This window comes from Oryzias melastigma, linkage group LG6, assembly GCF_002922805.2.
Source record: "Oryzias melastigma strain HK-1 linkage group LG6, ASM292280v2, whole genome shotgun sequence".
Classification (NCBI taxonomy): domain Eukaryota; kingdom Metazoa; phylum Chordata; class Actinopteri; order Beloniformes; family Adrianichthyidae; genus Oryzias; species Oryzias melastigma.
The window spans coordinates 19,194,064-19,216,951 of record NC_050517.1 but is presented as its reverse complement, the minus strand read 5'-3'; the positions used below and the strand labels follow the sequence as shown (position 1 = coordinate 19,216,951).

The window sequence follows — 22,888 nt, the reverse complement described above, 5'->3', positions numbered from 1 at the left end:
GTCAGGTACTCATTTATTACAAAAAAATCCATTTTTTTTCTTTCTGTCAAATAACAACCAACTACACCTTCAGGAATATATTTTTAGTCTGGAGTTTAACTGTTGTGAGCATGCTGCATGCTCACTGTTTTACAAAAGACACTTAAACCCGGGTGAAAAAGGTGCAAAAAAGGAACTTAAATTTAAATAGCATTAAGTCTAATATGTAACATAAAAATTTTGAAAATCACAATATTGTTGTGCTTGATCTCATTCCAGAATGTTGCACAGAAAAAATAAATGTGATGACTGCATACCTCAAAACAAGAGTTTTTTGGGATTATTTGATAAGTGATCCATCATTGTTTTGCATGTAACCCTATACAATCAAATGTGTTTTTGATATGATTTAATTAATTATAGTTTATTAGTGTTAAAGAATAAACAACACATTTTTAGCCAAGTTTATTTATTTACTTAAATTGCATTTTTGATGTTTTTTTTTTTATATCTTTAGAAATATATTCTAGATTGCACAATTGTGTTAGTTGAAAGTATTTCAGCAAAAAATATATAAAAACTCTATAGTGAGTGCATCATGTAGAATTGATGTGTAGTCGTAAGAAATCGAGCAAAAAATTCTATATGTATATTGTATTTGTGGAGAATTCTTGGTTTAATGAAATTGAAGAATTTAAATTAAAAACAAACAAAAAATATTGTCAAAAATCTATCATTTCAATAAAGATGTAGAAATTATTACAATCTTTATTAAGACTAAAGAAAATTGAGATATTAAGCCTTTTTAGTGGGTATTGTGTGGAGCATGGTTTGAAAGTCTGCAATTGACCGTCAGCAGGGAACAATAGCGCCATATAATAACTTCATTCAACAGCTGATAACGTAAAAAATCATAGGGAATGAAATGTGTTTAAATATTAACTTTCAATCTCAACTAAAAAGTAAAATCTAAAATCTAGTTTCGGAAAATCTGATGGGCCCTTGCGCCTATTTGTGGGCCCACTATAAATAGAGCTCTTCTGGCAACACATGCATGTCTATGATAGGCGGTTACAGATTTTCCTCACAGACTTTAGCTCCAAAGCACACCGACAACATCTTCTTGGTAAGTTGGACAAGATGAGAAGTAATTTTGAGGTAAATCTAAGTGCATCTTTAAATAAATTACAGATCTAAGACTTTACTTTGATCTCTAAAACCTTTACAACAACCTGATAGCAAAAACTATTTATAACTTAGTGCCAGAGTTTGCTTGGTTTGAAAGGACAAGCATTTAGTCTTTATCAGTGGCTACTAACTGTTCACTTTGTTTTGTTTTATTGTATTAACTTCTAGCAGAAATGTAATCATATGAAATGTTTTTATTTCCCCTCCAGATTTTTTTTTTTTTTTTTTTTTGGAACACCCCATTAAATGATCCCTGACCGCCGTGGATTTTACAAGGGGGCAGTTTTTATTGTCTCAAACTTCAGATGATACCTGTAGCTCGAATTTTCTTGATATTTTTGTGGATTGCTTGAGTGGAGAATGACTTCAAGGAGGACAATGACTCGCTCTTTCTCTGGCAATGGGAGAACAAGCAGCTTCAGCGAAGAGGAGGGCAGCTCTTCCAGTGGTCGCTCAGAGAGCCGCAACACTTATCTGTCAAACGTGCGACCCGAAAACAGGTGAGGAACTTATTTTATATCATTTTTGTTCATAAAAAAATATGTAAAGTTATATTAAAAAAATAAACCTGGTGAATAAAAAAATAAATCTTAAAACAGGCAAAAAAATCAAACTAATCATAAAAGTAAGGTATGACTAAATATGCCAATCATATACAGTGAAAATTGGCTATGTGCTTTTTCTAATTTGAAAATGGTAAAACGTCTGTTAAAGAGGAGGGCAGTTAAAAAGATAACAAAGGCGTCCCATGAAGCAGATCCCAATTAAACGCTGACATTCCTTCATTTGCCTCCTCTCTAAATAGCTATTCAAGGTATTCTCACTACAAGACAAAGAGGTAATCCTAATTTCAAAACACTCTCCCTATAACTAACATGTTAACTGTATCAATTGGTTTACCCCAATAATCAAACCGACATGAATGTTAACTATGCTGTCCACTGTCTAGTTTGCTCCCCGATGGTTGTTTTCAGTTTTTACGTTTTACTGTTTTGTTTGAAATCTCACAAGTATCCCTGTCGTTGTCACAATGTTGTCACTACCAAGGATTTTCATTAACCTTTTATCCTGAAATGTAACCTGAATGCACTGAGCCAAGGTAAATACATCAATGAAATATGTGTAAAAAAAAAAAAAAAGTCCATCTTCTGTTCCACTATTATGAAACTGACTCGCTGACGGATCGGTGTTTCTTTCCAGGAGCACTCTGTGCAGCGTTATGGCTCAGCTGACTGAAGACATACAGCCAACTTTTGAGACGACTCTAAAGCCAAAGGCAGTGTCAGAAAACTGCAACGTCAAATTCACATGTGTGGTTTCAGGTTGGCAAGTTTTAGATCTTTGCATTCATCAAAAAGTCAGATGAATTAGTTATTATTCACAAATTTAAGATAAAAATGAAGTTTTTCACATTTTAATATTTTGGAATTGCTTAATATGTCCCAAAGCAAAACAAAATTCAAATTAGTTCCTTGGGATTAGATGGGTTGGGCTTCCCAGTAGCAGCAGCTATTACTGTGAAACATTACAAACATGATGCAATGCTCACACCGCTCCCATTCACTTTTTTTTTTTTTTTCATAAGACACAACACAAACAAATTATATCAGAGATACATAAATGTACTTATTACTTACCGGTATATAAATCCCTAAGAGAAATGTCTCACTTTTTAAATTTTGTCTTCAGGGTACCCCGCTCCTGAACTGAAATGGTATAAAGATGACATAGAGATGGACAGGTACTGTGGACTCCCCAAATATGAAATACGGCGTAACGGAAAAACCCACACTCTTCATATTTACAAGTAAGGAACTCTTGTAGCCTTTTTTTTTATCCTGAAAACAGAAATGTGTCTTTTCTTTGTTTTGATATTGCATGTTGTTGTGGTCAGTACCATTGTTTCTTCACAACAAAGAAGTTCCTAGTTTGAATTCTTGCTGGGATCTTTCTATGGAGAGTTTGTATTCTTTCACAATGCACGTTCGGATTTTCTCTGGCTACTACAGCTTCCTTCTAAAGAAAGAAAGAAAGAAGGAAAAGAGGATGTTTTGCTTGCAAATTTACATTGAGGAAAATTATGTTTTTGGTGTTTTTAACATGTTCTGTGGCATTTTCTGAAGATTGAAAACAAAGGTTACATTAAGAAAATTAAGTTCAAAGTTGAATTTTTGAGTATTTGTTTTAATGAAAATCGTTGTGAACAGATGAAAATGTATTGTTTGAAAAATATTTCAATTGTGACAAATACAATGATTTAATATTACACAGGTAATGTTAGGTTGGGGTTGGGAGGGGCTGCAGGCTAGTGGGAGACTGAGTAAACAGAGAGCTCTCAGCAACGGGCAGGGTAAGGGAGGCAAATTTCCAAAGAACACCTGCTGCTCTACAGAACCTATGTCCTAGAAAAGGACAAGTTTATGATTTTGGCTGAAACGGTATAATCATAATTCAAATAGCAGCTTAAAACATGGTCAGATTTGGTCTCTAAGATTACAAATTGATTGTATAAGTACTTATAAAAAGGGCTTTTTGCACTGGTCTACATCAGTTTGCATAATACACGTGTCAAAGTCAAGGCCCAGGGGCCGAGATCCGGATCATTTTAATTTTTTTGTTATTAATTGCCCGATGTTATCTTGCGCCTATTTCTAACTTGTATAATTTTGACAAAATATATTTTTATGGAGAGTAAAATGTTTAAAGTTATTTAATGTTTAAGTTGATTTACTCTGGAATAATATTCCTGCCTTTTAATTATTCATAATTATGTTAAAAATTTACAGTTTTAATGTCATTCTGCAAGGGTTTTTAAGGCTGTTTTGGAGTTAAGCTAATATTGCAGCTACATGCTAGCTGTTTTGGCTAATTCAGGCTTTTTTCCATTTTTTAGGCTATTTTGAAGTCAAGCTATTTTTTCCAGCTACATGCTAGCTGTTTTGGCTAACCTAAGATTTTTAATTATTTTTTAGGCTAATTTGGCATTTAGCTAATATTTTAGCTGGGTATCAGCTTCAGCGTTTTCGGCTATTAGCTTCAGTGATTACATCTATCAACTTATGCATTTTTTGCTATCAACTTCAGTTTTTTTAGCTATCAATTTCAGCTACCAGCACTAGCATCTTCAGTGGCCAAATTTAGCTTTCAGCATTCACACAAGCATTATCACAGGAAATGCTATATATCTACTTCATAATTAAAAAAGTTACGGTTTTAAAGTTTTAAAAATTTAGTTTTAAAGTGTTCAATAAATGTTTATCCTGTTCGGCCTGCGACTCAAGGTGTATTTTGGATTTTAGACCCTTGTGCGATTGAGTTTGACACCCCAGGCCTAATACCAACTGGGACTAGCTCCAGCTATAACCCTCCTGGGTTGAGCATAATTTTCAAACAGATTCTTTGTGTTGTTACAACAATTTCCAAAATATTTTCATGTTTTTGTTTCATTTTCAGTTGCACACTGGATGATGCAGCAATTTACCAAGTCTCTGCCTCCAACAGTAAAGGAATCGTTTCTTGCTCTGGAGTTTTGGAGGTTGGTACCATGAACGAATACAAGATCCACCAGCGGTTCTTTGCTAAACTAAAGCAGAAGGCAGAACGAAAGAAAAAAGACTTAGAAGACCAGACCAAGAAGGTGAGCAAAGAAAACGTGCAGAAGAAAGAGCTCCAAAGAAGCCCAGAACATCCACAGAGGAAACGTTCCGTCCCGCCAGCAGACAAACCGTCAGTGGAGCTGCCAGGAGAGGCTGTTGTTCCGAATGGAATTAGCTCAGACCCTAAAGACACTGACACTTCACCTATTAATGTAGAATCTCGGTCTGAGGAAACTTTGGCCAAAAAAAGAATTAGGATTTCTAATGGGGTAGACGTGGAGCCACAAGACAGCAGCACCAGTGAGCCTGACAGAACCCACATGATGGGGAATGGAGGCGAAAACTGCTATGATGGAGGAATCGGTTTAGCACAATTTTTAGCAGAGACTCTCCAGTCCCAATCTGCTGAGGAGAAACAGATTTTACCTGAAGAAGAGCTGCCTAAAGACATGGACACATCTACTTGCAGAGAAAAAAAAGGAAAAGATCAAGAGGATATGAGGAACAAATCAAATGATACAGAGAAAGCGTTACAGGCAGAGCGTGAGAATGACAGAAGAACTGAAGAGGAATTAGCTGTGGATCAAGACAGAGAGACAACAGCTCATGGAAAATGGAGTTCAGATGTCAATAATCAGAGTAAGGGTCATAAGGATCACGATCCCCACCATATCCAGGCATCCATCTCCTCGATGTTCCACTCGGTTAAAGATTTCTTCTTTGGTAAAATTAAGAAGGACTCTCGGGATCACATTGAAAATGAAGATAAAGAATTTAACAAATCAAACGCTAAAGTTCATCCTTCTCAACTGGACATGCCTCCATCGTTTCATCTACACCCAGAGCATCCCCAACTCGCACAGGAAGGGGTGCCCATGGTGATGGAAAAAGGAGTTTCTGAAACATTGACAGTTTCACCAGAAATAAAGAGCCAGAATGACGTTCTCCACTCAGAGCATAAACCACTCACTGAAGAACCTGCACCTCTTGTGATGGACAAATCTAATGACGTTTCATTACCTTTGAGCAAGGAGCAACAATCAGCATCATTGGAACCGCTTGAATTTAAGCATAAAGATGAGGTTTCAAATAAAGAAATGCACAAACTGTCACCTAAAAGCATCCAGGAGAGCACCACAAAGAGAGATGTAGAGACTGAGGATGCTGTCGAAGCTATGGAGGTGTCTGTTGAGCAAGAAAGCAAAAAACCACTTAAAGATAACGCACTTCAAATTCACACAGAGGTGAGTATAGTGGTTTTTCATTGGCTTTAGCTTTCACTTAATCCTCTGACTTTGTGCGATGACTATGAAAATGGTGTAAGAAGCATCTATGACTCATGGTAGCAGTACCATTCATGCACTCATGTGAGGCAGCCAAAAGAGACAGGAGGATCAGTGATCTCTCAAATACATATTCTTGCAGTGGTTAAAAAAAAAAAGCAGTGGGAAATAGAGAACTACAGGGAATGCTTAAAGGTGGGGGCTTGTGCATGTCTAAAGGATGCTGAATATCTCAGATGTTGACCTGCTGGTGTAGGGACACGAGTGAATAAGACTTCATGATGAAACCTGATTATCAAAAGTGTCTCTTATTACAAAGAGACCTTCACATGACAGACGGCTGGGGGAGGAATCCTGAGGCAGGTTTCAGCCTGAAGGAAGGCCTTGTCAGAGATTCCTCAACCCTCACACCCCCACACTCCCCCTCCTTCCTCCAGCACCCGAAAATAAACCTGTGCCTCATCTCAAGAGGGAGGGGATGTGGATGGGGTGTACAGCAATACGTCTGTCCTCTCATCATCCCCATTTGAGAATTCTTTCATGTCTGAATTCTTATTTGAAGTTAGGGTGACTAAGCTTATCAGTTGAATTCTTGTGGGAATTTTATTTTCAATAATTAAGATTAATCTAGACTATTAACTGTATTAAGTTTATTTATATAAGAAAAAATCCAGATTTCTCATAACAACCAAAAGCGTGAGGCTGACTGAAACTGACTGGTTCTCGCAAGATCTTGTCATTGTCTTGGTCGCGGTGAATAGAATAAATTAATAAAGAATAAAAATCAGTTTTTCAAATTTTAATAACATTTTGCATTTATAAAATCCATTTTATCTTAGATTTTTAAGCTGGACATATCCAAATTTGCTGCAATACGTTTGAAAAGTCATTAAAATTGTGTACATTTATTTATTATATTTGTTTTTCTGTGAGAAACAATTTAAACTCTTTCTATTAAAATATTTTTAGGTTAATATATGACAAGTATTTCATACTATTTTAAAGACATCCTTTCACAAGGTGAATAATAAAGAGGGGAAAAAGGAATCTGATGTGCATATGTATAAATACCCACCTGCAGAGGGATTACATGTAATGTGGAACTAGAACATACAGTTAACAGGAGGAAGTAAATTGTATTATAAACAATGTTTTCCCAGATAGGAGAAGACAGTGTCCTACATTTAGAGATGTTCATTCGATCAGAACTTCATTTTTAGACTAAATGTGACATCAGTTTCTTTCTATTGAAAGTAGCAACTTCTTGTTTTCTTTGTAGTTGTGGCTCTCAAAGCATGTAGTCACGAGGAAGCACAACAGTTGCGTTACATGTCTGCATAAAACTTGTCGATGTGAGCAGCAAAAACAGATGTCGCAAGAGAAAAACTCATGTATAGGCGTAGCCCAAATTGGCTTCACAGCTTCTCCTTCTTTTCAACTATTAAGTTGTTTTTTTTTTTTTAAAAGAAAGAAGAATAAAAGTTAAGATTTGTCTTATTTTTGTTTCTTGAAAAATAAAAAAATATGTGCTCACTTATGGACCTCTCAGCCAATATTTTATTAGCCACTCCTTAGACAAACAGGCGGGGAATTCCCCTGTCTGTGTTCTTAGAGGTTCAGCAAACAAGCACTTTGTAACACTGCCTTTTGAGTTTTTGTCTGTGTTTGTGCATTTCTTGCGTTACCAAATGAAAGTGCGATGTTGCTGAGAGCAGTAGTCTTTTGCTTTGCATGCACACAGAAAGTTAACCCTCGAAAGAAAGCTTGTGTAAATACTTGAGTAATTTCTTGGACTGGGCCTGTGAGTGCAAACACTCGGCTTCAGCTAACTCGCACGTGACACGAGGTTAAAGAAGTTCCTGAAATAAGCTGACTGGTCATAAAACAGAAGAACATATTAACTTACTGAGGTCATGCCACATATTTTTACATTGATGATTTTCTTACTAGCTAATATGAAACTATTTGGGCTTCAGACTATTAGCAACTTATCGGTTTAATCTTTGTGTGATGAAACATCATCAGAAACTTCCTCAGTGCAAGTACGTCACACTCTCAAAGGTCACTCCTAAAAAAAATGACCATTGTATTGAATTCTTTTAGCTATTTTTTCCATGTAAAATGAAAAACAAAAGTTGTTTTAGTCTCAGTGTGAAAACAGCTGTAATTTTAGAGACCTAGCATAAATATTGTGTTTGTTTACCTTTTTTCCAGGCTAACGGCGTGGACTCTGAGGTAGTTTCTGCTGATAAACAGGAGTCTAATACCACTGTAGTTCCAGAAGAGCCTAACCTCAGGGTTGGAACAGATAATTCTTCACCAAAGGACGATTTGTCTGATTTACCACTTAAAGAAGAATGCCCCCAAAAGCCAACTTTACCTAATTTAGAGGTCTACCAGGCTCCTTCTGAGAGTTTTATCTCAGCAACAATCAGCCACAATCTTGAAAAGGGTGAATACAGAGACGACACAATGGAGTATAAAAGTGAATCTAACATAGAGAAGAGCCAGACCTCCAGCAACCTATTTGGAGAAGAGAAAGATGAAGTGAAATCCACCCAACACTCGTGCTCAGATATTAACAGACCAGAATTCACTAAAATAACTGTCTCTTCTTTGGAAGGCAAAACGGAGCTGTGTGAATCTAGAACAGATCAGGTGCCGTCTACTCTTTCCGCCTTACAGGCCAACGATACAATAGCAGATCAAGTTTCAGTCATTCAAAAAAATGATGCAGGAAGTCCGCCCACTGAAGCCCCTTTAAGGAACATTGATCTAAAAAAGCAGCACGGCCACACATCTGCAGTTGGGGAACTCACAAAAGTCAGTGATGATAGAACAGTACAGAGCTCAAAGTCAAGCTTTACTCAAAGCCAGGAGGCATTTGAAAGAGACTTAAAAGAGCAGCTAGATGTTGCTTTGGATAAAAACATAGAAAAGTATTTGTGTAACGGTCAAAAAACACAAACTCAAGAGGAGGTTGGTAATGCAGAAAACGAGCGTTTACATCCCGAACTTAAGACTGAAGAGAACATATCAGTAAATGTACAAGTGTTGGATGAATCTAAGAGCATTTCTCTAATCCAAAATAATGGAAGTGACATAAACCGCATTCAGGAACACACTAGTAAAAGAAGTTTGAATGAGGGTCGTGGTAGCGTTTCAGATAATATTCCAATAATCCAGATTTCTGACACTGAGGATATCTCAAACAAAAAACTTTTTACAGAAGATTTTAGCCCTAATGATCATTTTGGAATCCCCAAAACTAAAATAATTGACCCTGAGATTAAAGAAACCACCTTGCCTCTAACTATTTTGGCTCTGAGCAAACTAGAATCAAGTCATCAGCAAAAGCATGACACAACTCATGAGTCAAATATAAGTGGCCAACATGACAGTGGGTCTGATTGTCCTGTCTCATTCTCTACGCCAAGCATTCACGACCTCTCACCCACTCAGAAAGTAAAGGAAGTTGCTCAAACATTTTTTGAGCAGCCTCATCAGATGGACAACACATCAATCCCTGTTATAAGTGTTTTGTGCACAGATGACAAGGATAGTGGTGCCCTCAGCACTGATTCAAAGGTTCATCCGGTTTATGAAATTCCAAGGGTGCCTCATATTGTGGTCCCTCCAATTTCTGTCACTTGTCATGAAAGTGATTCTGAATCCACTCAGGGCCAGTGTAGAGAAACAGAAACCTTTACTGACACGCAAAGAGGAACAAAGAGTGTTGATGATAACGCCATGAAGTCTGAACAAATTCAGACATGTGGTAGTGAGGACATTTCTGAAAATAGTAGAAAAGAGAATCCTCTAATAATGCTGTCTGAAGCTTTGATACCAAAAGTTGGTGGCAATGTTCAGTCACTCAATGAACCGCCAGAGAAAAACGCTGGTCCTGACGCCTCTAAACCCAAACCCCTGAAGGAAATCAAGACAGAGGTCCCTCAGTCTGTTGAAGACTATCTGAAAAGCAAACCTTCCATTGAAAGGCTCAGCTCCAAACCACCAACATACCCATCATTAAGTCCCGCCAGCCTTCGGAAATTTATGACAAAAACCGTTTCAGATTCTGAAAACGACCCTTCGTCATCTGTTCCTGTGATATCTGTGAGTGACCATCCGAGCGACAAGACTGAAGAAGATCTCAGTGGAGGTTCAACCCCAACATCCTCCCTCTCATGTGAAAGCAGTCCCCGACTGAAACGGAGGGACAGTCTGACCCTCATACGGTCCGCCACGCCTGAAGAGCTGGCCTCTGGAGCTCGGCGCAAAATCTTCATATCCAAGGCAAAAGAGGAGATGGAGGGGTCTATATTTGGCATGCAAGATAGCAAGAAGGAGAGCCCATACATGTCACCCAGTCAGGCCCGCAGAGCAGCATTACTGCAGCCTTCGATAGGACAAAAGACCCCACCAGTAGAGAGGCGCTCCCCGCTGCTGAGTCGCAGAAAAGCCACTTTGGATGTCCCAAAAGTTATGGAGGAGCCTTCAGCAGGAGAGCCAGGGGGCAACAAGACAGAAGACAAACTAGCAGAAAAGAAAATAGACCCTTTGAAAGGTAACACACTCGTCACCCCAATGTTATTGACATTACAGATCTTGTATTATAAGATTATATCTGACAGTTACAACCTTTTATCAAAGGGGTGTAACAATTAATTGACTTAATCAATCTATGATCCAATCAGAATGATCTGTCTGAGACAAGTTGTGAATTGATAAAGCATGAATAGTTTAAGTTAAAATAAATAGATTTTATGGATATTGGAAAATACCATTTGGACTGTGAAACTGTAGATTTATTTTAATGTGATGTAAAAACAACCAAGTGCCATCACAATGGACAATACACAGAAAAAAAAGACATGTGACTACATGTGGTATCATGTTCTAACAGTGTTCCGTTTGTAATGATGGAAAAACAACAGTAGCCTAACCTGTATGAAACTACAATGTAAATAGATTTTACATTAATTCCTGTTTACTTATTTGTTTGTACACCTATTTAAGTCACACTGGTAGAAAATTTGACTAAAGATTACCTGGATCTATCTTAAATCAGTGAATCAGATTGAATCGGATCAACTATGAATCATATCAACAACCGTAAATTATGATTGTTGTTACAATGAACTGTAACACCCCTATTTTGTTATGTAATTTTGTACATACTTTAGCACACCAAGATCCAGACATTGTACTATTCATAACACCATACTGTACTTAGTGTAATAATTCCTCTCTCCGCTTCACATTTTTCCCACTAGCTCCTCAGGTTATACGCAAGATCCGGGGAGAGCCCTTCCCAGACGCCTCAGGACACCTCAAGCTGTGGTGCCAGTTCTTTAATGTTCTCACTGACTCCACTATCAAGTGGTACAAAGATGATGACGAAATACTAGAAATTAAAAGAAGGTGATTTCCCCCACTGAAAAATTACCCTTATGTAAGCATGTTTTGTACAACTGTTATATGACATCTCTTAGAGAAAGATAGGGGACCACAGACTAAAACTAGCTTTTTGGCTAATTCTGGCCTTTTAAAAATTATGTGTTTCATCTTGTTTTATAATGTGATTCTCTTTTAAATTGCAGTGTCCCCTTTTAAATAAATACATAAAAATAGTTTTTTTTTACTGTCATAATTCCAAGAACTATTAAGACCAGTAAAGCTGGTTGTGCTGCCGAAACAAAACAGGAAGGCTTTAAAAGTCTATCCCATGGCATTCTGTCATTCTCATATCTTCACTGTAGAGATGTCCAACTCATGTGACTTTGAAGCCCTCTGCTATGACACAGAGAGGTGAAATCTCTGGCTAGACACGTAAACTGTAACATGACACAACATTTTCCCCTCTCCGGGGTTCACCAACTGCCCCTGCGGAGCAGCACCTCCTGTGTCACAGTGACACCTTGTGGGTTGATGTGTACACCTGCCAAGACTGACATTGTTTGTTCTCCACCTTTCGCCATTAAGCGGAGGAGATGAAAGCCAGGTAGCACTGGCTATTGTCCTCGCATCCAACCAAGACTGTGGTGTATATGGCTGTACTATCAGTAATGACTATGGGAGTGACACCACCGACTTCCTACTCAGCATCGATGGTAGGAAATGACATGAAAAAAGCAAATAGTATATCTTATACCAATAATTATGCTAATTGTTTACGTTCTTTTTTCAGTTCTGTCTGAAATACTGCTAAAAGATGACTTGGAAGGTATTTAGGTTGTTGTACGACATCTTATAGTTGTTTGTATGAGTTATATTTCTTGGTAATTCCATAATATGTTTCCTTTCAGTTGGAGAGGAGATAGAGATGACCCCTTTGCTGTTCACCAGAGGCCTGGCAGACTGTGGAAGCTGGGGCGAAAAGTACTTTGGTCGTATTTTTACCGAGGCACTTCACGTCGGAGAAGGCTGCACGCACAAAACCAGCAGGGTGAAGGTAATTTATGGCCTGGATCCTGTCTTTGAGTCTGGGAGTACTTGCATCATCAAAATTCGAAACCCCATCGCCTATGGGAACAGACAGGAGACCAACCTCACTGAGAGAAATCTGGACATTACCAAGCAGGTGAGCATCATGAAAAGTTTTGAGTAATTTGACTGAGAAATATTTTGCTTGATTGAAATCCTCTGTTTTGACAGGAATGCAAAGTCCAAAACTTGATCCGAGAATACTGTAAAATATTTGCAGCCGAAGCAAGAGTGATTGAAAACTTTGGCTGCTCCCTAGAGTAAGCACTGCATACTTTTCAAATGTGATAAATACACTTCGTGGGATGGTCTTAACACTCTTTATGTGCTTTCCAGAGTGATTCCAAGGTATCTGATGTACAGACCAGCAAACTCTGTGCCTTATGCCACTGTGGAGGGTGATCTTAGTGGCACGTTCACTAAGTACTGCACAATGGGTCCTAAAGACCAGCTGATTTCACAAAACGCCTCAGAAATTGAGCAGAAATGCTGCACCTTCCAGCACTGGATCCATCAGTGGACTCATGGAAATTTGCTGGTCACTCAGCTTGAGGGTAAGCCACTGTTTTGTTTTTTAATCATCTACGACTCAAATAAAAACAGTTTAGTTTAAACTGCTTTGCTGTCTTTACAGGAGTTGAGACAAAAATAACAAATGTTAAAGTTGTGACCAAGTCGAAGGGGTTAGTATCTATGCTGATGATGGTTTTGTTTTCTGTTAAAAGAGCAAAGAACGTGACTTTTTTCTCTTCCACTTCAGATACCAAGGACTAACAGAATGTGGCTCCCCTCAAATATTTGATCAGTTTCTGACGCACCATCAGTGCAATTACTACTGTGGACTTTTTGGCCTGCGCCCTCTGAAGTCTTTAGATGCTCTGCTGCAGCCCGCCAAAATAAAGGGCTCCAAAAGTCCTCTGCTTAACCGCAAGTTGAGCTCTGGCAGCCCACAGCTTCAGCGAAAAGGGCAAAGCCCTCAGATGTCTAGAAAGGCAAATTCCAGTCCAAAGGTTGCAAAAAAAGTTCAGGAAGCAGATGACAGTAAGACTGGAGGGAAGAGTAAGCCTGCACAGAGTCAAGCTGTCACTGAGACGAGGTAGAAAAATAAACTTTCTTTGATTGTGGCATTTTTGTTGTAGCATTACCAGTCTCTCTGCAGTTATCGAGAGCACCAAACATCATTAGATTGTAAGAACAGGGGTCACCCGTGTTGATGTTTCTTGTTGTAAAAAATCTGAATGAAGACATCCACTTCTGTCAGAATGTTGGAAACAACAGGATATTTTTTTTCTAAAAATTGTGTTGTTTTTTGAAATATGTCTCAGAGTTGTTGTATCAAGACGTTTAAAGAATGAAAACGTAATGACATAAAACTATTACGACTAAACTCTGGCCTATAAGTCTTATCTGCTGTGTGAATGGAAGAACACTATTGACGAAAATACATCAGAAAGTGATGTGAAACAAAAATATATCTGACCACAACCACAAATTAGGCATGTGTGTTATTGGTTGGTAGAATTATTGATGACGAACACATTCTTATTTGTAATGTGCACAATATGTAAAGAATACATAGAAACCATCTGCAGCTCATTTAGATTTAATTATTCTTCAAATCTCTGTGAAGAATAAAAGCCTCATTTTTAGATATTGTGTTAGTAAAAGCTCATTTTTTGGCATTATTTTCAGTAAATTTCCAATGGTTTGTGAGTGGTTAACAAAAATGTTAATAAATCCCAACCTTCATTGTATTTTACAAACATCCTGGTTAGAAGAGCTGATAAATAAAAAAATTATTTTTAAAAACTGAAATGTGGAAGGATTAGTATGAACTATTTTCCTGTCAAAACTTTGCCCAGATTGTTAAATTCTAACAGAGATTGAGACCTTCTATTAAGTAGTAACGCCTGAGCATGAAATTCACAGGAATTTCCATGGTGGATTTGGGGTTAATGATTTAAAAGACTTCAAATGTGAAGTCAACAGTAAAGTTCAGCAGACTTTGAATGATTTCCTAAGTTGCATGAAGTCTTCACAAAGAAATTTTGAAGGGAATCCTTTCTAAAGCTGAAATATGATGTGAAATACAGTTGTATTGTTTTGAAGTCAAAGGGCTAAATGTCAGTGTGATTAAAAAATTAAAAGAAAAGTGTGTGAATGCTCGAATGAAAGTAATGTACACTCAGTTTTTTAAAAAATAAATGTGTAAAAGTATTTTGAAATACATCAGAAGAGATTGCTCAGTTTTGTTTAATTATTTACAGCATAAGTGTTTTTGTCTCAGTGTTTTTTATAGTTACATATCTTACAGTAAGGTGTGGCTTTGGTCCGACGCCTAACATACATTTAATATACAGTATAATACAAAACAAATACAATCATCTCCCAAGGGTATGCACAAACTTCATATTTGTACAGAAGTGTGGCAAAAACAAGCTGATGTAAAAATACAGAAATATGGTATTAAGCAAGAACTAAACAAATACAAAAAAATCATTATTTATAACAACTTTCTAGATAATCTAAATAATTTGTCTTTTTTTTATTAAAAGACATATGAAACTGAACAAAAACAAACTCCTTTATTTTCATTTCTGTTGTCATGTCATTGCCATGTTTTAAACCTCAGCATATTTTTACCACCTACAATAAAATAATATCTGAATCCTATCTTGAATTCTCCTTTGCCCATCTTCCTTAAGGCGTGAGCCTCTAAAAGGTAAGTTTTTATTGTTTGTTTTTAATATTGGTTTCCTTTTAAGAAATGGCTCTTGTGGATTTTGCAACTTTGAAAAACTACATTTGTAAATACAAAAAAAGTAAAAAAGAAAAAGAAAAAAAGAAAAAGAAAAACAAATTATCGTTCTTGATAGAGGCCTGCTTATATTTAAATTTTATGTCTACAGACAAACCGGCACATCAGAAAGACCACAACACTGACAACATTTGGAGAAGAACACTGTGACATTGCTAATAGAGCTCCATTGACCTTCAAAAGTGAGGTTTCCATTATTCACAGTGCTGCAAAAGACAAAAAAAAGACACAACTGCCTCATTACACAACAAGGATAAAAACAAATACAGTATAAATTGATTTTCATAGTCAGCAGGGGTATAAAAAGTACAGGGTTGGGTTGATACAATTAATTAATCAATCTGAATTGATCTAAGGTTTATGGATCAATAACTGATTCATAAAGGTAGAGATTGATCTAACGCATAAAGCTAAACTCCACTAGCTTGATGCTAACGTATAGTGGGATTTTCCATAGGAAGGCTAATGCTAACGCTCGGTCGACCTAAACAAACATTGCTGAATAAACAAACATCTTTATATACTCACATGCATTAATTTATCAAACTATTTTAAGGAAATATTTTTAAGTAACCATTTGGGGTCTAAAACACTGTTTTTTGCTCATACTTTCCTCTTCTTCTGGAATAAGGTGCAATGTTATGGTGCAATCGCCACCTAGTGGCCAAACTGAAACGCTTCTGGGTTTAAGAATCGATTAAACATTGTATGGTATTAACAATCTTATTATAATTTCAGTAGCACGTTTTACAGTATGTGAACTGTATCGGATTAATATAGAAATCTTTAAAACATATTATTATTGTATTTCTAAACAAATGTGTTTAAATGTGTATATCGTAAAAACTCTAAACTAAATTAAATTAAATTACATTAAATTACATTAAATTAAATTAAATTAAATTGAATTGATTTGAATTGAATTGAATTGAATTGAATTGAATTGAATTGAATTGAATTGAATTGAATTGAATTGAATTGAATTGAAATGAATTGAATTAAATTGAGAGAAGAATAACAAAAAATCTGAATTGAATCAATCCAGGCTCTGGTGAATCAAATCGAATCGATTCCGGAAATGATTGCCAATACCCAGCCCCAGTATAAATACAAACCTCTGAAACAAGTCTTGACAGCACTGTTGGATGTTTACATCTGTGGCATTGAATGCAGAGCCCCTAAAAATCCCCACACAGTCAAGTGGCGGCACAAAGAGTAACCCTGAAAAACAAAAATGAAATAACTCCTGTTATAGAGTGCAAGAAAAAGCTCCAGATTTGATTTGAAACTATGTTGTAAATGTACCTGCAATGCATGCATTGATGAGAGAAACACAAGTTCCAGTAATCATGGCTCTCACCACCAGAGATGAGATGTCGCCTCTTCTTTGTGGGCTAATGGATGCTATGACAAAAAAAATTCTCATTAGATTGTTTTTGTTATTTTAAGTGAGGACAATGAAGATTTATTGAAATACCTACACAGGCCTCCAATAACAATACCCAAGGAGCTGAAATTGGCAAATCCACAAAGGGCATAGGTGGTGATAATCTCTGATCTCACCTAAAGCAAGAAAGTGATCTTTATCTTCTTATATTTCCATTTTTCTAGATGGTGTAAAAAATATGCATAATAATAATCAGAAGGAGTCAAAAGATTTACTTACCGATATCCACTGTCTTTCATCTCCAATAACTTCATCAATTCCATTGAGTCTGTTGGTCTTAAGTTCAGATAATTTCTCGTAAGCCACAAACTCATTTAAGAAGAGCTTGGTGCCGATTAATTCAGCCACCGTGAAAGCCTCATCGTAAGGTATTCCCATCATGAAGGCTATAGGCATAAATACATAAGAGCAAATCAGCTGTGAAAACAAGAGCACATGATGTTAAAGGGATTTGAAAAGACGGCTTAAATATGAGATGAGACAATTCAGCATCCCAAAGTTTGTTAATAAAAGAGCACATCATCTATCTGTCTTGTGCTCCGCATTACCTGAAAAGTGATTTCAGGATATCCAACCATGCCTCCTAGCCAGCTCAAAGCCTGATTTATGAAGGCCAATATGGCGAGAAAGGCTATTAGATTGGCTGCAATGTTAGCTACAAGCCCGATTGATGCAGATGCTCCACTGCTGGCAGCTTCCAAAATGTTCTGTTCATCCCTGGAAAATTAAGAAGTAATGTACTTAGTAAGGGGAAAAAACTGCAATACTTTAAGAAAAAAAATGAATATACTTACCCACTAGCAACTTTGATATTCTTCTCTGCCTTGAAGGGACTTTCTTCAGTTTCAGGGTAAGACAGTTTAGAGATGGCTAAAGCACACGGAGCAGCCATCACAGACGCAGATATCAAGGAAGATGCATCAATCTGTAAGTTACAATTAATACTCATGTGAATCACTTTTTTAAAAAAAAAAAGGTCAATTGTATATTTAATTTGAAATTCTTGTTTATTTATTTCAGTTTTCTTTTCTTTTCATTGTGTCATGAAGCTGGGATTAGACCAACCGGTGCTTTCATTTCAGAACATTGTCTAATCATGCAACTTTATGGTAACTGATTTAATTAAAAATAATCTAGGTAAAATATTTTTCCGTTAAAGACTATTTATTTCTTATCAAATAGTAGATTATAAAATCACTTTGACCCAGAGCCTCACAGCTATTTTTATTGCTTTTCAGGAAAAAAATTAAGATGATGAATTCATAAAAGAAGAAAAAGCTGCTTTAGAGTTTTCCTCCATTTAAAATCACCATTTAGGACTATTTATTTTGTTTTCGACAATGTGATTTTATCAGTTAGTTAAGACAAAGAATAAAATCTCTTAAAGAATAAATTAATCTTTTTCAATCGCATTCATTTTGTCTAAGAGGACTGAACAGCGTGTTTTACTCAGTACATTCCTAAACCTTTGAGCCGTTTGACATCTGCTTTGTCCTTCCTAACAAGTACACTTCATTCTCCTTCAAATCTCTGACAGTGATCATTGCTGAAACATTCGTAGCCCCATAATCAATTGCAATCTCAAAAATACACAACTGATTGTTCCGAAAAAGAGATGGAGTGATCGAATCATTTACCTAGTCAGTTTAGGTTTATTGTCAATAAAAGTCTAAACAAGAAGAGATGAGGAACAAATACTAGAAGGAAGATCTAACAAACTAAATAAGACATCATATATCGCTCCAAACACATCACATACACATTTCCATTACAGTTTATTTCTGTGTAGACGATTCCTTCTCATCTACTGATCTTATGTCACCTGGGAAGCTTCTTTTGCACATCTTGAAGCCTTTTCCATCCTTTTTAAAGTTAAATCTACAGTCAGCTTTCTCCTATAGCAGTAAATGCTCTGCACCACCACTGCTAAGACAAGGTTAAACCAAAGCTACAGAGACCATCCTGCACCTGTGCAACTCTATTTCGATGTCGGCCTTTGACCCCTCCTCATCTGGCTTTCACTTCCTTCTTGCAGAAATTTTAGAAGCTGCGCTTGACGCAACTGTTTCCCTGGATTGTGATAAAGCCATTTCCAGTCTTCCATTTAATCTCCTCTATCAGATTAGCTCCTGTGAGTTTATTCTCCCATATAAAGCTACATTGCTCAGAGTCCCGCCCAACTATATTTTTGTTTATTTTAAAATCATTCCCAGTTGTCTGGATGAGAAAAATGATACCAGAGCATGTTAAAAACACCCAAAACCTGATTTTTTTTATAGGCATAAGCCTTCAAGCATTGTGGCACACTGAACCATTTTATAACACAAATACCTCTAACAACTCTACAAATTCTCTACCTTTATAATAGTTATTTTTACTAGTTTTTTCATCAGTATGTACAAATTCCATTACTACTCACTACATAGTTCACTAAACATTGTGTTCACCATTTTGTAGTGCTGTAAATCTACAATTCCAAAATCCAGTGCCCCTAGAAATTTCCCAGAATTCTCTGCAAAAAAAAAACAGTGTGCATCAGTGTGCACGAGATAAGAGAGGATAGACCACAATGCATTGCGTTTGAAAAAAATAGTAAAAAAAGTAGTAAACTTGGTGTCCAAATTGCTTTTAAAGTCCAGGGGACTAGAAAGACCTGCACTATATAGTTTTTAGAAGTTTGGGAGAGAATTCGGACATAGTGCGTTTGTATAAGTTATAAACTATTTAAATGTGTTTCATACAGAGAGTAAATAACGCAGCAGGTAAAAATATTGAAAAATTGAGAGAACACCAACATTTTGTATTTCAAAAAAAGGCTTTTATAAAAACATTTAACAAATCCTCACTCCTATGTGTGACTATGCCAGCCTTTCTTTGTTCATTTGTTATAGTTGATAATCCAGCAATTAACAATTAAAAATGAATTCCATAAGTTTTAAGTTATGAATGTAAATATTTTTGCCTATTTGTTTTAATGTGTCTTTTTAGTGATCCATACAGGTGGGTAAAAACTTGTTCCCTTTTTTTTTTTTTTTTACTTTATTTGTCATTGTTGGTGCTTTGTTTGTCAATTGTTTTTTAGTGTACTGTATTCTCCTACCCCGAATGAGATGAATGCTCCCATGACACTCCCTGCAATCGTAGCAAATCCTCCAGTCATGACGGCGTGGATCTCAGATTTGGTCATTTCTTTCAAATAGGGGCGAATCAGCAGAGGAGCCTCAGTCTAACACAGAGACACAAACAGAAACCCTTAGATACATCAATTTATGTCTGGTCAAAAATATTCAGATTTTGATCTTGATACCTGTCCAACAAAGATATTGCCTGCCACACTTAAGGTTTCTGTGGGAGAAGTTCCCATTGTTATTTCCATGACCCATGAGATCTGTTTGGATGACAACACATTGGATTATGAGACTGTATAAGACTGTATGAGTAAGCAATGTTGATGTGCCTCGAGCGACTCGTTACCTTTAAAATGAGCCACTGCATTATGCCCAAAAAGTAGAGAATTGACATAACGCTGCTGAAGAAGACCACAATGGGCAAAGCCTGGGAAGAAAACCTGAAGCTAAAGTTAAACAAATTAACAATTTAAAATCATCACTACTGCTCACCGTGCTCCACTGCTTTCGAATCCAATATCAAACTTACTTGAAAAGCAAAGATGCCACCAATCAGGTCTCCAAAAACAAACGATGAGCCTTCTTTGGTGTAATCAAGAAACACCTGAAGAAAGGGTTACAAAATAAGTCAAACATGTATGAATTTGCCTAGCCAAAAAAATGTAATATACAACTGGATTTAACAAAAACAAAAATTAAATTGCAATTGAATATGTATGAGGGAAATTGCACGTAATAAAGATAGGAGGCTGAGACAATGATTTAAAAGTGATTAAGAGACACATGTCTGTGAGCACCTTCTCCTGAATCAACCCTTAAATGCATAATATGTTGCTCTAAAGATAAATCCATGACACAATCAGTTAAAAATACACTCCAAGAGATTAGGAGTCATGTCACTGGCGTAAATGTTTACCAAATACTATTACAAATATTGAAAAATAAAATCTTGTTTCGCTTAACTGTCATGCTAATATTTTAACCTTTTTAAGGAAGTATTTGGTAAAAAAATTGGTTTTACATTTTTCAAAATAAAATGTGGCTTATGAGTGTTTTTATTCAAAACGAAAAGGTTTACCTGTACTTGTTTACCAAGCCAGTCAAAGGCAATAAGTCCAGGTTCTGTTCTTATAACAAAAAGGCCGATGCAGAATTCCAAGCCAAGACCCCAAAAAACTGGCCTCCATGAGACCTGAAATAAAATGTATTATCAGTTTCCATAATCTATTGTGTTGTAACAAGGAAGCTCTGCAACTGAATCTTGAGATGACAGGGGGACAAGGTCAAACAATATCAAGTCTCAGCTGAAAGGCCTGCAGATAACTAGACGCATAAAAGCTTAGCATGTGTCGTAACAACAGCAACCATAAGTGATTTTCTGATTAAAGTTAACGCAAAACTTACCATCGACCTGTGTGCTGAGAAGAGGTATAAAAGCACGATGAACATGCACACACCTCCAAATGAGATAAGCTGCTCGGGACGCTTGCTTGTGTCTAAAACGAGCCACACCACCAGCAGGACAACAACTGCTAAGATGAAAACCCTACAAAGAACAAGAGAACACACATCTTAATTGATTTGCACACTTTAGAAAGGAAATTTTATGCCAAAATTTATCTATTTAATCACCATTTTAGCCATTTTAAGTTGGACTGAAAGCATCTGACTGCAGGTTTCACAAAACGGCTGATGCTTTCTCCTTTGTGCTTCATCAAAAGTTCATAAGAAGTGGCAACAACTGCCAAAATGGTGAGGACCACAAGTGCAGTGGCCCTCTGGAAATCCAACACGCAGGCTGCAATGAAGTACGCCACATAACCTGCAAAAGAGGTTATTTGAGTTTTGTTGTTATTTTTTTTAAGTGCAATACAATTAAAAAAAATACTGTTTGTGTATTCATACCTGCTCCAAGAATGCCAAGGACAACATACTTAAAAATTCTGGAATGAACTTTGAAGTAGTTCTCAGTGGCATTAATTGGCCTGGAAACTTGGCTGGAATACAGAACAGATGAAAAGACAGTTCAAATAAAAAGAAAAAAATATGTGCAAATACAATTGAAGTATACACCAGTCTCATTATTGGTCTTTTAAAATCTATCAATGCATTCTTTTTACCTGATTTAGTACTGAATGGAGGTTGAGGAGTGTTTTTGGGCATGCAAAACTGTACTGTAGATATGCAGTTCATATAAAGCAGAAAGTTCCTACAGGGGTTATGACTATAGCTCCACTCTATTAAAGTGAGATATCAAATATCTGAACTTCACAAACCTCAAGTATGTTCCCAATCCTTTCTTTGTCTTTTTACTCAGATTTTTGATGCTTCCTTTGTCAGAAAACCTGTCCTCCTAAGGAAATGAAAGCATTCCATCCAAAAACAGTTGGAATTTATTTTTAATATACAAGTTATTGAAACAAAATATCAAAACATACCCCCATTTCAAAAGCGTCATTGTCAATTCCATTTCCAAACTGATCACTGTCGTTGTCCTCTGAAAAACCAAATTCATTTTCACTTTTTTGTGGGCAGCCAGGAGCAACAAAGTTTTCTACTTAAACGTGCAGCAATGTCAAGCAAACATTCACTCCAGCTGATAAAAAATGCCTCAAAACAAACCCACAGAGACCTTAACTCTTATCACAAATGACACTCAGAAACTTCATAACTTCAGAAATAAATGGTAAACTCAAGGGAAAGCAGAGGTAATAGCTTACTCATTGTGTGTCCTCCCAGACCCAGCCGCCGAGTGCTGAGTGTCAAAATACAGCTAAGGAAAATATACTCTGCCCTCAATGAAACACCTTAACACGCTTTTATGGCTCAAATCTCCCAGGAAGTACTTGACAGTGGGAGGATTCAGTTATGCAGCTGACATAACTCTTTTTCACAGACTTGGTGAGTTTGGACACTTTTGATCATGTTTGCAGTTTCCCACATTGCTGAAACAACAAATGATA

At 36.6% G+C, this 22,888-nt stretch overlaps 2 protein-coding genes across 2 annotated transcripts; one reads left to right on the top strand and one right to left on the bottom strand.

The window, feature by feature from the left end:
- The first annotated feature begins 794 nt into the window (after nucleotides 1–794).
- alpk3a (alpha-kinase 3a) lies at nucleotides 795–15,392 on the top strand. Its single transcript, XM_024280801.2, has 13 exons — nucleotides 795–1,667; nucleotides 2,368–2,489; nucleotides 2,857–2,974; nucleotides 4,621–6,007; nucleotides 8,261–10,613; nucleotides 11,323–11,470; nucleotides 12,032–12,159; nucleotides 12,237–12,272; nucleotides 12,355–12,629; nucleotides 12,704–12,792; nucleotides 12,869–13,086; nucleotides 13,167–13,215; nucleotides 13,293–15,392. The coding sequence occupies exons 1-13, from the start codon at nucleotides 1,528–1,530 to the stop codon at nucleotides 13,630–13,632; spliced, it is 5,403 nt and encodes a 1,800-aa protein (XP_024136569.1). The 5' UTR covers nucleotides 795–1,527; the 3' UTR covers nucleotides 13,633–15,392.
- slc28a1 (solute carrier family 28 member 1) lies at nucleotides 15,093–22,751 on the bottom strand. The gene is made up of 18 exons (XM_024281954.2): nucleotides 22,646–22,751; nucleotides 22,364–22,422; nucleotides 22,202–22,278; nucleotides 21,831–21,922; nucleotides 21,558–21,747; nucleotides 21,330–21,471; nucleotides 21,004–21,117; nucleotides 20,455–20,529; nucleotides 20,272–20,352; nucleotides 20,105–20,185; nucleotides 19,898–20,023; nucleotides 17,592–17,722; nucleotides 17,346–17,514; nucleotides 17,017–17,214; nucleotides 16,832–16,913; nucleotides 16,656–16,754; nucleotides 16,466–16,571; nucleotides 15,093–15,556 (listed from the first exon to the last, which is right to left on the bottom strand). The coding sequence occupies exons 1-18, from the start codon at nucleotides 22,647–22,649 to the stop codon at nucleotides 15,436–15,438; spliced, it is 1,947 nt and encodes a 648-aa protein (XP_024137722.1). The 5' UTR covers nucleotides 22,650–22,751; the 3' UTR covers nucleotides 15,093–15,435.
- Nucleotides 22,752–22,888: the final 137 nt, after the last annotated feature.